The sequence below is a fragment of the Nesoenas mayeri genome (genome assembly GCF_963082525.1).
Source record: "Nesoenas mayeri genome assembly, chromosome: 4".
NCBI lineage: Eukaryota > Metazoa > Chordata > Aves > Columbiformes > Columbidae > Nesoenas > Nesoenas mayeri.
Window position 1 is genome coordinate 77,335,863 of NC_137540.1, and position 14,430 is coordinate 77,350,292.

General features: G+C 59.9%; 1 protein-coding gene across 1 annotated transcript in view; it reads right to left on the reverse strand.

Moving 5' to 3' along the window:
• The window catches only part of DYSF (dysferlin), a gene marked incomplete at both ends in the record, with an annotated part of 93,799 nt that extends 85,433 nt beyond the window's left edge, over positions 1-8,366 (reverse strand). The window contains 5 exon segments of the mRNA XM_080343877.1: positions 31-145; positions 2,056-2,161; positions 3,696-3,787; positions 5,714-5,769; positions 8,273-8,366. Coding sequence (XP_080200003.1) covers positions 31-145; positions 2,056-2,161; positions 3,696-3,787; positions 5,714-5,769; positions 8,273-8,366 — 463 coding nt within the window.
• Between the last annotated feature and the right edge of the window lie 6,064 nt (positions 8,367-14,430).

A 14,430-nucleotide genomic window follows, 5' to 3' on the forward strand; every position in this document is an offset into this window, starting at 1 on the left:
CCCGTGTCCCACGTGAAGGGGTCTGGTTACCGGTGACCGTGTCGGGCTCAGCAGCGGCCGGTGCCGGCTCAGGGGGCGCCGGAGGAGGGAAGAGGGGGACGGCACCCGGCGGGGGGATGTAGGACACCTGCAGGCTGAGGAGAGCCTGGAAGAGGAGAGATTCGTTATATGGGTGTCCAGAAACACTCTCTCGGGGCTGGAGCCTGGGTGACAGGTGACACTGGGCAGGTGCTGGAGCCTCGATGACAGGTGGCACTGGGTAGGTGCTGGAGCCTGGGTGACAGGTGGCACTAGGTAGGTGCTGGAGCCTCAGTGACAGGTGGCACTGGGCAGGTGCTGGAGCCTCAGTGACAGGTGGCACTTGGCATGTGCTGCCGGGGGGTGCGGCAGCTCAGCAAGGGCTGGACTCAAGCTGGGAGCTGCACTCCAGGGACACTGCTCAAACTGGCCTCAAACTGGTCTCAAACTGAACTGGGAGCTGCACTGCGGGACACTGCTCAAACTGGTCTCAAACTGGGAGCTACAGTGGCAAGGATGTTGCTGAAACTGGTCCCAAACTGGGAGCTGCAATGGCAGGGACATTGCTGCAACTGGTCTCAAATTGGTCGCAAACCGGGAGCTGCAACTGGCAGGGACATTGCACAGACTGGTCTCCAACTGGGAGCGCGGCGGCATGGCCATTGCCCATACTGGTCTGTAACTGGGAGCGCGGCGGCAGGGACATTGCCCATACTGGTCTGTAACTGGGAGCGCGGCGGCAGGGACATTGCCCATACTGGTCTGTAACTGGGAGCGCGGCGGCAGGGACATTGCCCATACTGGTCTGTAACTGGGAGCACGGCAGCAGGGACATTGCCCATACTGGTCTGTGATGGGGAGCACGGCAGCAGGGACATTGCCCATACTGGTCTGTAACTGGGAGCACGGCGGCAGGGACATTGCCCATACTGGTCTGTAACTGGGAGCGCGGCGGCAGGGACATTGCCCATACTGGTCTGTAACTGGGAGCGCGGCGGCAGGGACATTGCCCATACTGGTCTGTAACTGGGAGCGCGGTGGCAGGGACATTGCCCATACTGGTCTGTGATGGGGAGCGCGGCAGCAGGGACATTGCCCGTACTGGTCTGTGACGGGGAGCGCGGCAGCAGGGACATTGCCCGTACTGGTCTGTGATGGGGAGCACAGTGACAGGGCCATTGCCCGTACTGGTCTGTGACGGGGAGCGGGGTGGCAGGGCCATTGCCCGTACTGGTCTGTGACGGGGAGCGGGGTGGCAGGGACATTGCCCGTACTGGTCTGTGACGGGGAGCGGGGTGGCAGGGACATTGCCCGTACTGGTCTATGACGGGGAGCGGGGTGGCAGGGACATTGCCCGTACTGGTCTGTGACGGGGAGCGGGGTGGCAGGGACATTGCCCGTACTGGTCTGTGACGGGCAGCAGGGACATTGCCCGTACTGGTCTGTGACGGGGAGCAGGGCAGCAGGGACATTGCCCGTACTGGTCTGTGACGGGGAGCAGGGTGGCAGGGACATTGCCCGTACTGGTCTGTGACGGGGAGCAGGGTGGCAGGGACATTGCCCGTACTGGTCTGTGATGGGGAGCGGGGTGGCAGGGACATTGCCCGTGCTGGTCTGTGACGGGGAGCGGGGTGGCAGGGACATTGCCCGTACTGGTCTGTGATGGGGAGCGGGGTGGCAGGGACATTGCCCGTACTGGTCTGTGACGGGGAGCAGGGTGGCAGGGACATTGCCCGTACTGGTCTGTGACGGGCAGCAGGGACATTGCCCGTGCTGGTCTGTGACGGGGAGCGGGGTGGCAGGGACATTGCCCGTGCTGGTCTGTGACGGGGAGCGGGGTGGCAGGGACACTGCCCGTACTGGTCTGTGACGGGGAGCGGGGTGGCAGGGACATTGCCCGTGCTGGTCTGTGACGGGGAGCGGGGTGGCAGGGACATTGCCCGTGCTGGTCTGTGACGGGGAGCGGGGTGGCAGGGACATTGCCCGTGCTGGTCTGTGACGGGCCGGGCAGGGCCGGTCCGTGCGGGCAGGACTCACCCCGGTGCTGTGTCCCCTGGAGTCCAGCAGCGGCAGGCTGTAGGAGGCGGCCAGGCTGGGCGAGGAGAGCACATCGCGCAGGGGCACCCGCGCCTCCCCCAGGAACCTGCGCGGGAGCAGCGCTGTCAGCGGGGGGACACGGGGACACCGCCACACCCCCACCCTGCCCCGGGGCACAGGGATGGGGGTCCCAGCCCCAGCCGCCGTGACACAACCAGCGCCAGCATCTCTGGGGTGCCCTTTGCGTCGAGGACAAGCACCGAAAAGTCCACGTGGAGGAACCAGGAGCCAGAAACTGAACCATTGATGGATTTTTCTTTGCCAAGGGGGAAAACAGAGATGGGAGGCTGGGGGTTCCGCTGGAGTGGGGGGAGCTCAGGGCTGGCAACCAAGGCTGCTGTCCCTGTGCCACCAGTGTCCATGTGCCACCAGTGTCCATGTGCCACCAGTGTCCAGGCTGGCCAGAGAGGTGGTGGATGAACCATCCCTGAGACATCGCAGGCCAGGCTGGACGGGGCTCTGAGCAGCCTGAGCTGGTGAAGATGTCCCTGTCATGGCAGGGGGGCACTGGGGGAAGGTCCCTCCAACCCAAACATTGTGTGATTCCAGACGGCAACAGGACGTTAATTGCCAGTCACAGATAATTGCCCCGTCTGGGTCGTGTCAGGGCAGACGGGCAGGTTGGTTCTTTCTCCAGATGGAATAAAAAGCCAAAATCCACCATCACCTTGGTGACAGAGAGGGGACAACTCGCCAGAGCATCACGGTCCCTGCGGGTCACAGCAGCCCAAATCTCCCCGCACCAGGAGCCAGGACACTTCCCCCGTCACTATTTATAGGGACACAGACGCCACCGAGCTGGACCCGACCCAGCTCCACCTCCCTTGGCTTCCAGCCCGAGATCAAACCCAGCGCTGGCTCCAGCCCTGGAAACAGGGGCCTCCTTCCCGCCCTCCGCTGCCCAAAATAGTGATTTCCTATATGATTTTCCCCGCACAAGCAGCGATCCCGGCTTAAGGAGCCCTGCGCGGAGATGCGGTCACTGCGGGTGGTCGGGCTGGGTGTCCCGGGGCTGGAGGTGGCACCACCATCTGTCACCCTCTGTCCCCCTGCGAGGAACCCCCAGAACCTGACCCTGGGGCAGCGGGAGCTGCCAGGAGGAAGGAAACCGAGCGGGGTCACTGGTTCTGCGACCGCCGCCCTTCCCAGGCCAGGAGTGTCCGGGGCAGGAGCGTGGCCAGCGGCTCGCAGCCCGGCTCCAGGGCTGGCGGCGCCCGGCGGCAGCGGCACAAGGCTCCTATGTGCTTTCAAAAGCGGGTTTTTCACCCCAGATTGTTGAGTCAAGCAGCCTAAAAATGCAGCTCTCGCCTCCCACCAGCCGCCCGCGCCGCAAAGGGCAGCCGGGGGCAAAACCCGCGCCGGCTGTGCCGAGGTTTGGGTGGGGGAGAAGAGCGCCTGGGTCCCCCCGGGGCACCTTCCAGCCCCAAAACCCGCCCGGGAGCCTGTTCTGGGGAAACTGAGGCACGGCACAGCAAGGTGACTCCCTTGCACGACCCCAGCAACGCCCGGACCCCGTGCAAAGCCCTGGGGGTGCGCATGGGTGACCGAGCTGGCAGGGTGACACCCCCGGCTGCTCCCACCTGTTCCTCCCCACGGTCTCATGGTCTTTGACGACGACGGTGAGTTCGGCAGCCGGGTCCAGGGGACATCCCTTCAGGTCCCACTCGAAGCCCTGGGGGGGAAGATCGAGGTTGGGGAGCTGAACATTGAACTGGAAAAGGACGGGCATGGGAGCCAGCGACACTACTCAGGTTATTTGCCATGTGCGACTCCAGCAAACTGGAGGAGTCACCTGGGAAAATGAATCAGATGTGGTGGAAAACCATTCTATTTAATTCTGGAGAATTAGTTGACAACTTCAGTTGTCATTTTTCAACAGTCTACTAAGAAAGGAAGGAATTTGGACAATCCTGGTTATAGAAATAAGATGAGGAAGGGTTATATAATTCATTGCTCTGTGGCATTCGCCCAATCCATCATCACGGCGTCTGTCTGTCCAATGCAAAACCACCACGTGTTTCCAAGAAAGAACATAGTGGATGTAAGTAATGTGTGCAAAATGTGAGCAAAAAAGAGAAACGAATGCAAATCCAGACACCAATCTGGAAGTCAGATTGACGAGAGGTGAATTTGGAAGTTTAATAACAAGTTGTCTTTGGTGACTTTTTATGGTGGCCTGTTAAGGGACCTGAGAAGATCTGTATCAAACCTCTGCAAGATTTACTGCTCTGAGATTATAACAAGGAAGGTCTACAAAATAGATTGGGAAAAATGGTGAATAATATAGAGAATCACAGTGTAATCACATTAGAGATCATCCCCCAGCCGCGATGCTCGGGGGGCACCAACCGGCCCCAAAAAACAACAACAGCTTCCCCATCGTGGTGCCGACAGCTCTGATAGGGACCAACCTCAGCACCGACCTCAGCACCGACCTCGGCACCGACCTCGGCACCGACCCTGGCACCCCAAGCAAAATCTCCTGGTGGACCCACAGAAAATCCAAAGATCTTCCCCTCCCCGTGGATTAAAAGCGAAGGAGAAAACCGTGCGAGCCGTTGCGCAGCGTTTCTGCACCAAGACGCCGTCGGTTTGCTCACCAAAACCCCTTTATTTGTCTCATTCTGACCCCTGAGGCGCAGGTCAGGGTCGGGAGGAAGAGGACGCTGGAACAGACATATCCTCCGGGCCAGGCTGATGAGTAAAACACGCTTGGCTTCCCCTCCAGCTGCCGTATTTTCAAACAGCTTGTTTTAATGTGCGTGCAGCCCCGATAAGATCTCGATGAAAGGGGAAGAGGACGGAGCGAAGGTGCCTGCAGAGCCGCCTTGTCCCCAAACATCCCTGAGGAGCCTCCTTATCCCCACATGTCCCTATGGAACCACCTCATCCCCAAAGGTCCCTATGGAGACTCCTCATCCCCAAAGATCCTATGGAGTCTCCTTGTCGCCATATGTCCCTATGGAGCCAACTCATCCCCAAAGGTCCCTATGGAGACTCCTCATCCCCAAATGTCCCTACAGAGTCTCCTCATCCCAAAAGGTCCCTATGGAGTTTCCTTGTCCCCAAAGGTCCCTATGGAGTCTCCTTGTCCCAAAAGGTCTCTATGGAGCCTCCTCATCCCCAAAGGTCCCTATGGAGTCTCCTCATCCCCAAAGGTCCCTATGGAGTCTCCTTGTCCTCACATGTCCCTATGGAGCCACCTCATCCTCAAAGGTCTCTATGGAGACTCCTCATTCCCAAATGTCCCTACGGAGTCTCCTCATCCCAAAAGGTCCCTATGGAGTTTCCTTGACCCCAAAGGTCCCTATGGAGTCTCCTTGTCCCAAAAGGTCCCTATGGAGCCTCCTCATCCCCAAAAGTCCTATGGAGTCTCCTTGTCCCCACATGTCCCTGTGGAGCCACCTCATGCTCAAAGGTCCCTATGGATTCTCCTCATCCCCAAATGTCCCTACGGAGCCTGATGCTGGTGCCTGGAATTTCAGTGATAGAGTCACCCATGATGGGGACCAGCACCAAGTTCTCCATGGGGTGGCAACCCCAGAGCATCACTGGGTCCCCCCCATGCCCAGGACTGTGGGGACGGGGACACACTCACCTCGTTCCATACGGGGTTGATGTTGTTCTTGATGACTTTCGTCCTCTTCTTCACCCCTGCGGGAACAACGCACACGGGTCAGAGCAGCTTCACCGCCAAACCCCGGGAAAAGGGCCCCAAATCCCCGCGTGTGTGTCCCCCATGCACAGGTGGGGCTGGGGGTCACCAGTGACACCCCCAGGGCCCGGGGCAGGACCGAGCTCGCTGGGCCGTGCCTCAGTTTCCCCAGATGCTGCTGGGCGGGCGTTTGGGCTGGAAGGTGTCACAGCACAGTGACCCCCGAATACGGGCACGGGGGTGCTGTCCCCACCCTGGGGACCACAGTTCAACCCGCCCAAGGCCCCCCCCGCGGAGCCCCGGCCGGGGTGCAGCCCGGCCCAGGGACCCCAGACCGCCTGGGTCCCCCCAACGCGGCCACGGGCGCCGGGTCCCCAGGGGCCAGCGCGGGAGGGACCGGGACAGGAAACGGAACAGCCAACAATAGCGGTGACTCAGCGGGACCGGAGCCCGCGGGCCGAGCGCTGGGACACACAGGATCCATAGGATCTACAGGATCCATAGGGTCTATAGGTTCCATAGGATACATAGGACCCATAGGTACCGGGGCTGGGAATGTGGCACACAGGGCTGGCGGGAGTGCAACCCGCTCCTGCCAAATCTTCGCCTTTGTTTTTATTTCAGCATCAATAAACTAATCTCTTCTTTTTCTTTTTTTTCTTTTTCCTTTTTTTTTTTTTAATTTTTCATATTTTAAAAACTTCTTTAATTTTTTTTTGTTCTTTTTAATCTTTTTTCTTGTTTTTTCTTCCTTTTTTCTTTTCTCCTTTTTCTTTTTTTTCTTTATTTTCCTTTTTTCTGCTTTTTTCTCTTTCTCTTGTTTCTCTTTTCTCTTTCTTCTTTTTTCTTTCTTTTCTCTTTTTTCTTTTCTTTTCTTTCTTCTCCTTTCCTTTTTCTTTTTATTTTTCCTTCTTCTTCTTGTTCCTTTTTTCCTTCTTCTTTTTCTTTCTCTCCTGTTTCTTCCCTTTCTCCTTTTCCTTCCTTTTCCTTTTTCTTCTTTTCCAGTTTTTCTTTCTTCATTTTTTATTTTTCCTTTCTTTTCTTTTTTCTTTTTTTTTTCTTTCTTCCTTTTTCCTCTTTTTTCCTCTTTTTTTCTTCCATTATTTTCCTCCCCCAGCTCAGTCTCCCCGCACTATTTCCCATGTTAAACACCCTCCGCCAACCCTCCCAGTACCGACCTGCACCGGAGCCGCCCATCAGACACCCAGAGCCCCCATCAGACACCCTGGAGCTGCCCCATCAGACACCCAGAGCCCCCATCAGACACCCTGGAGCTGCCCCATCAGACACCCCGGAGCCCCCATCAGACACCCTGGAGCTGCCCCATCAGACACCCCGGAGCTGCCCCATCAGACACCCCAGAGCCCCCATCAGACACCCCGGAGCCCCCATCAGACACCCTGGAGCTGCCCCATCAGACACCCCAGAGCTGCCCCATCAGACACCCCAGAGCCCCCATCAGACACCCCGAAGCTGCCTCATCAGACACCTCGGAGCCCCCATCAGACACCCCAGAACTGCCCCATCAGACACCCCGGAGCCCCCATCAGACACCCCAGAACTGCCCCATCAGACACCCAGAGCCCCCCATCAGACACCCCAGAGCCCCCCATCAGACACCCCAGAGCCCCCATCAGACACCCCAGAACTGCCCCATCAGACACCCCAGAGCCCCCATCAGACACCCCGGAGCTGCCCCATCAGACACCCCAGAGCCCCCATCAGACACCCAGAGCTGCCCCATCAGACACCTCAGAGCCCCCATCAGACACCCCAGAACTGCCGATCAGACACCCCGGAGCTGAGACACTTGTCACGTCTCATCCTCAGCGGACCCGGAACCCCCGTGCGCTCGGGGCTTGGTTAATTAGCTAATTGCTAATCACTAATTCCCTACATCAGGGACACAGGACGGACACGACCCCCAGCACGGACGGACACACGGCGGCACCACCGCCCCCTCACCCCACGGGAAATGCCGCTTCGGAAGCCGCTCATCCCTTTCCTTATATTTATTTCTTCTAAAAATGGACATTTTTCTCCCATCCAGGAAACAGTTGCTAAAAACCCTCAAAATAAACAGCAATACCCCCCCCCCGAGCGCTTTCGAGGTGCAAATGAACCTTTAAGAACCCACAATGACCCCCTCCATAAGGTGCTTGTCCTTATCAACCTCCCGTTACTAATTAAAAGACCTTAATGAGAGCAAAGCGCGACTGAGGGTCCTGCTTCCCCCCGTCGCTTTTGGGTGCTGTGACAGCGCTAAATCACCGCACCCCCATTGCTCACTGTCCCCCACAACCCTGCGCGCCCCAAAATGATGGAGAAAGAGGGTTTAGGATAAGGATAGAGCTTAGCAAAGCCCGGCTCCGGCGGGGCGACCGGCCAGGACGTACGTCCTGGCCGGTCGCCCCGCCGGAGTCGGGCTTTGCTATAGGAGTGGTTGCAAATACCAGCTGAAATCCTGCCCCCCCCCAGCCCAGATTTGGGGTGTCCCCTCACCTCGGAACGTCAAGCTGGCCACCGGGTCGCTTTGTTTGTCCCCTTTCTCCAAGTTGGGGAGGTGGGCGGCTCGTTGGAGCAAACACCGCAGCATGGCTGGGAGATGGAGCCCCGGCGAGGTTAAGCCGGGTTTAGTTAGTCCAGGGAAGGATGCGGCCACTCTATGGCCACCTCCTCTTGTCCTGGCCCTCCCCGGGGGGCGGGGGAAGGGACAAGAGGGGACAGGAGGGGGCAGGGAGCGCCTCGGAGTGGCGGCTCCAGAGGTTGCAGGAGCCGGGATGCTGTGAGCCCCAGAAATGGTGAATTAAATCATCGGGAGCCAGGGATGCTGCAAAACTTGAGGATGCTCAAGGACCAGAATCCATTGATGCTGCAGCCTTTGAGGATGCCCAAGGACCAGGATCCAGGGATGCTGCAGCCTTTGAGGATGCCCAAGGACCAGGATCTGGAGATGCTCTGAGCCCCAGAAATGGCAAATTAAATCATCAGGAGCCAGTAATGCCACAAACCTCAAGGATGCCTGAGAAATGGGATCCAGGGATGCTGCAAGACCTGGGGATGGTAAATAAATGACCAGAACCTGGGGATGCTGCAGGCTCTGAGGATGCCTGAGCACCAGGAGCTGGAGATGCCGTGAGCCCCAGAAATGGTGAATTAAATCATCGGCAGCCAGGGACACTGCATCCTCGAGGATGCCATAGCGTCAGGATCCATTGATGCTGCAGCCTTTGAGGATGCCCAAGGACCAGGATCCGGGAATGCTCTGAGCCCTAGAAATGGTAAATTAAATCATCGGGACCTGGTAACGCCACAAACCCCGAGGATGCCTGAGAAATGGGATCCAGGGATGCTGCAAGACCTGGATGGTAAATAAATCACTGGGATACAGGGATGCTGTGGGCTCCAAAGATTCCTGAGCACCAGGAGCTGGAGATGCTCTGAGCCCCAGAATCAGCAAATTAAATCATCAGGAGCCAGGGATGCTGCAAAACTCAAGGATGCCCGAGCGCTGGGATCTGGGGCTGCTGCGAACCCCAGGGATGGTAAATAAATCACTGGGATGCAGGGAAGCTGCGAGCCCTGGGGATGGTAAATAAACGATTCAAGGATGCTGTGAGTCCTGGGGACAGTAAACAAATCATCAGGATCCAAGGATACTGTGGGCTCCAAGGATGGCGAATCAAATCACCAGGACCCAGGGATACTGCAAACCCTGGGGATGGTAAATGTATCACCAGGATTGAAGGATGCTGCGAACCTCGAGGATGCCCGAGCACTGGGATCTGGGGCTGCTGCGAACCCCAGGGATGGTAAATAAATCCCCAGAACCTGGGGATGCTGCAGGCTCTGGGGATTCTGGATCACCAGGGTCCCAGGCTGCTGCAAGCCCCAGAAACAGTAAATTCAATCATGAGGCCGCAGGGACGCTGCAAACACCAGGAACAGCAAATAAATTGTCAGGTTCTGTGGATCCTGTGAGTCCCAGGATGGAAAATTGCCAGTTGTTGCAGGCCCTGGAGACGGCAAATAAATCGCCAGGATGCGGGGATGCTGTGAGCCCTGAGCACCCCAGAGCACCGGGATGCGGGGATGCTGTGAGCCCTGAGCATCCCAGAGCACCGGGATGCGGGGATGCTGTGAGCCCTGCGCACCAGGATGTGGGGATGCAGTGAGCCCTGAGTATCCCAGAGCACCGGGATGCGGGGATGCTCTGAGCCCTGAGCACCGGGATGTGGGGATGCTGTGAGCCCTGAGCATCTCAGAGCACCAGGATGCGGGGATGCTGTGAGCCCTGAGCACCCCAGAGCACCGGGATGCGGAGATGCTGCCAGCTCCTGGGGTGGGAAATAAATCACCAGGACCTGGAGATGCCGCAAATGCTGGGGACAGTGAATTAAATGACCGGGACTCAGGGATGCGAAATCACCATGACTCAGGGCTGTGAAATCACCGGGACTCAGGGATGTGAAATCACCGGGACTCAGGGATGCGAAATCACCGGGACTCAGGGATGCGAAATCACCGGGACTCAGGGATGCTGAAAGCCCCAAGGGTACGAAAAGGGGCTGGATGTGACAGAGCACCTGGGGTGCTGTGACCACAGGGACACCACAGGGATGTCGGAGCAGTGGGACATGGGACATGTGACATGCACAGGACTCTGGTGGCACTGAGCACCAGGACCCCAGGGGTGACACCCCAGGGACACAGAGCATCCAGGGCGCACCCAGACCTGGGGATGTCACAGCAGAGGGGACACATCAGCATGGGGGGGTCCTGCTGGTGGGTTTCCAAGCCCCCCACACTCCCAGCTGACACCAGCGGCTGGGGGGCACGTTCCCAGTGCCACCCCCTGCCCCTTGTCACTGTCCCCAGAGCAGCTGCTGCTCAGACCCTGTGGGTGAGGGGCTCCCATGGCCGTGACCACGCATAGGGACACGGGGACAGGGACCCCAGGAACGTCCCCATGTGCAGAACCAGGCGCGGGGGCGGGAGCCGCAGACGCGAGCACTCAGGTGCTGACACACGGTCATCGAGGCCCCAAAAAGCTGCTTTTTCACCCCAAGGACGCTGCAAAGCGGCTGCGACAGCTCACCCGCTGCCTCGTGTCTCTTGTCACCCCTTGTGGGGGGACCGGGGACCCAGGCTGGGTCCCCCATGGTCACGTCGGCACCCAGGGGACCCGGGAGGCCCAGCAGAGTCTCCCAGCCCCGGGCAGAGAAACAGCTGAACCGGGGGGGGCGGGCACAAAAATCAAAGCCCACAGGACACAGTGGGGTGTCGGGGGTTTCGGGGTGCACGGGGGGGAGTCCAGCGGGTGCCCAACATGCGCCCGTGGGACAGTGCCACCCCTTCACCCCGGGGGCGCAGGGAGGGGACACGGCGGCCGGCGTCCCCCCCTCCCTCGGGAGCGGAGCGGCGGCCAGAAATAGCCCGGGCTGCTGCTGTCACCGCTCAGCAATGTCCCCGGGGGGGCGGGGGGGGGGAGGGACAGGGACAGGCGTCCCGGGCACCCCGGCCCCGCGGCGGGGGGCGCGTAGAGCCAGTGCATGTGGGGGGAACATCGTATGGGGGGCAGAATATCATATTGGGGGGGAACATTATACAGAGGGGGGCGAAATACCATATGGGGGGAACATCGTATAGAGGGGGGAAACATCATATGGGGGGGAAACATCATATCGGGGAGGAATATAATATGGGGGGAACACCGTATGGGGGGGGGGCAACATTGTAGGGGTGGGGAAGTATCATGGGGGGGAACATCGTATAGAGGGGGAGGGAAATCATATTGGGGGGAAACATCATATGGGGGGGAAACATCATATAGAGGGGGGAACATGGTATGGGGGGTAGAAATATCATATGGGGGGGCGTATCATACAGGGACCCGCGGAGGGGGGGGCAGAGATTCAGGACCCCCCCCCGCCCGGTGCTGCGGCAGAGCCCGGTGCGACCCCCCCATGCAGCCCCCCCCACGCAGACCCCCCATGCAGCCCCCCCGCGCCCACCTGCGAGGCTGGCGGAGCAGTACGCGTCGCTGATGTCCGCGTCCGCCGTGCGGACATTCTCTGCGCGGAGGATGAAGACGCGGAGCATCGTCCGGCCGAGCGCCCCCCCGGACCCGCCTCCTTAAAGGGGAACGGCCCCGGGGCGGGGAGAGCGGGGGGAGGAGATGGGCTGGGGCGGCCCCCCCGCCGGAACGGGCACGGGAGGGGGGTGTCCTCGGGGACTCGGGAGAGGGGCTCTGCGCCCCGCACCGGGACCTGCTCTGCCCTTTGCTCCGTTTCCATGGTGGGGGCTGCTGCAGGAGGGAGAAACCCGCCCCGAGCCCAGCCGGGGTCCCCCTTTGTCACCCACCCACCTTGACCCCAACCGGGGTCCCCCTTTGTCAACCAACCCCCCCCGACCCCAGCTGGAGTTCCCCTTTGTCACCCACCCACCCTGACCCCAATCGGGGTCCCCCCCGTCACCCCACCCTGAACCCAACCGGGGTCCCCCTTTGTCATCCACCCACCCTGACCCCAACCGGGGTCCCCCCTTGTCAACCAACCCCCCCCCCCGACCCAGCTGGGGTCCCTCATTGTCACCCACCCACCCTGAACCCAACCGGGGACCCCTCTGTCACCCACCCCAGCCAGAACAACTGGGGCTCCCCGCCTTGTCACCCAACCCCCCCCGACCCCAGGTGGGGTTCCCCATTATCACCCACTCACCGTGAGCCCAATCGGGGTCACCCAACGCCCCTGAGCCCAGCTGGGTCCCCCTTGTCACCCACCCCCCAGGGACCCCCTGGTTGCAGCCCCAGCCCCTCCCTATGACACTGAGGGACAATGTCACCCCCAGGGCAGGAGAACGGGGGTTTTGGGGAGCTGAGCCGCACACAGAGTGACCCCTACACCCCCCGGCACAAAACGGGGTGACCCCCAGAGCCGGGGGCCCAGCGGTGGGTGTCTGGAGACAGCCCCAATGCTCCTGGCCCTGCCTCAGTTTCCCCAGCTCCCGCTTTGGCACAGCCGCGCGGTGACAGGTGGGGACACCGCGGTGACAGGTGGGGACACCCGCGGCCCCGGCTATTTCGGGGAGGTGATGGGTTATTTTTACCCTGGGTTTCCCAGCAGAGCTCAGCGGGGTCTGTCCCTGCCAGGACCCCCCAGCCCCACGCTCGCCCCATCGCTGCCGTGCACCCCCTTTGGGTGAAATATAACGATGGGTGAAATATAACGATGGGTGAAATGTAATAATTATGGGTAAGTTTAAAAGCGGGGGCACCTGCAGGACTCCCCCCGGGGTCCCCGTCCCCCCACAGCTCCATCCCCTTCGCTCCCCTTGGACATTCAGCTCTAGCGTCCTGTCCCTCACCAGGAGCACCCGCGTCCCCACCACGCTGCACCGAGACACCCCCAGACCCCATGACCTCGTTGTTCCTTTGCAAGACCCTTCAAATGCTGGAGGAGAAACCCACACGAGCAGAGGAGAAACCGCTGGAGAAACTCGGCGGGTTTTCCCGACAGCGCCGCGTTTGCAGCCAGGGAGCCGGGGACGGGGCACACGGGGCCGTTTCCATTACCGCCAGCTCTAAATTCTAATTAATTTGCAGCACTGTTTGCCACGGGAGGAACCGAAGCGCAGCGCCATACGGTTAGGGGAGGAACATTCGGTGAACCAGTGACGGCTCATTCTGGAATTCTGTTTGGGGGGTTTTACTTCATTTTTGCTACATTTCTGGTTTCCCCACGTCACCCTGGGGACAGGATGGCTTTGTTAGATCCCCGCTTCAGTTGCCCGCGGCTCCTGCGCCTCTTCCCGGCACCGCAGCAGCGCTGCTCTTACCTGCAGTTACCGACACATTCCAGCATCGCGGCGGGAAGAACCGCGTCTGGGGCGCGGGGAGGAGGATGTAGAGCTGGAGGATTTACCGACCGTGTCCCCGTCCACAGGTCTCGATGTCCCCATCCGCGGGTCTCAATGTCCCTTAGGAACCATGTCCCCATCGATGGATCTCAATGTCCCCCAGGAGCCATGTCCCCATCCCTGGGTCTCGATGTCTCCCAGAAACCATGTCCCTGTCCACAGGTCTCCATGTCCCCCAGGAACTGTGTCCCCATCCACAGATCTCAATATCCCCCAGGAACCACGTTCCTGTCAATGGATCTTGATGTCCCCCAGGAACTGTGTCCCCATCCAGAGGTCTGAATGTCCCCTAGGAACCATGTCCCCATCCACAGATTTCAACATCCCCCAGGAACTGTGTCCCCATCCCTGGGTCTCCATGTCCCCCAAGAACTGTGTCCCCATCCACAGATCTCAATATCCCCCAGGAACCGTGTCCCCAGCCATGGGTCTCAATGTCCCCCAAGGACCCTTGTCCCCATCCACAGGTCTCCATGTCCACCAGGAACTGTGTCCCCATCCACGGATCTCGATGTCCCCCAGGAACCGTGTCCCCATCAATGGATCTTGATGTCCCCCAGGAACTGTGTCCCCATCCACAGATCTCAACATCCACCAGGAACTGTGTCCCCCTCCACGGATCTCAATGTCGCCTAGGAACCGTGTCCCCATCAATGGATCTTGATGTCCCCACAGATGCTGCTGGATCCGCCCTGCGGTGCCCACGCCCCCCAGCACCCCAGTTGTGCTGCTGGGGGCACCCA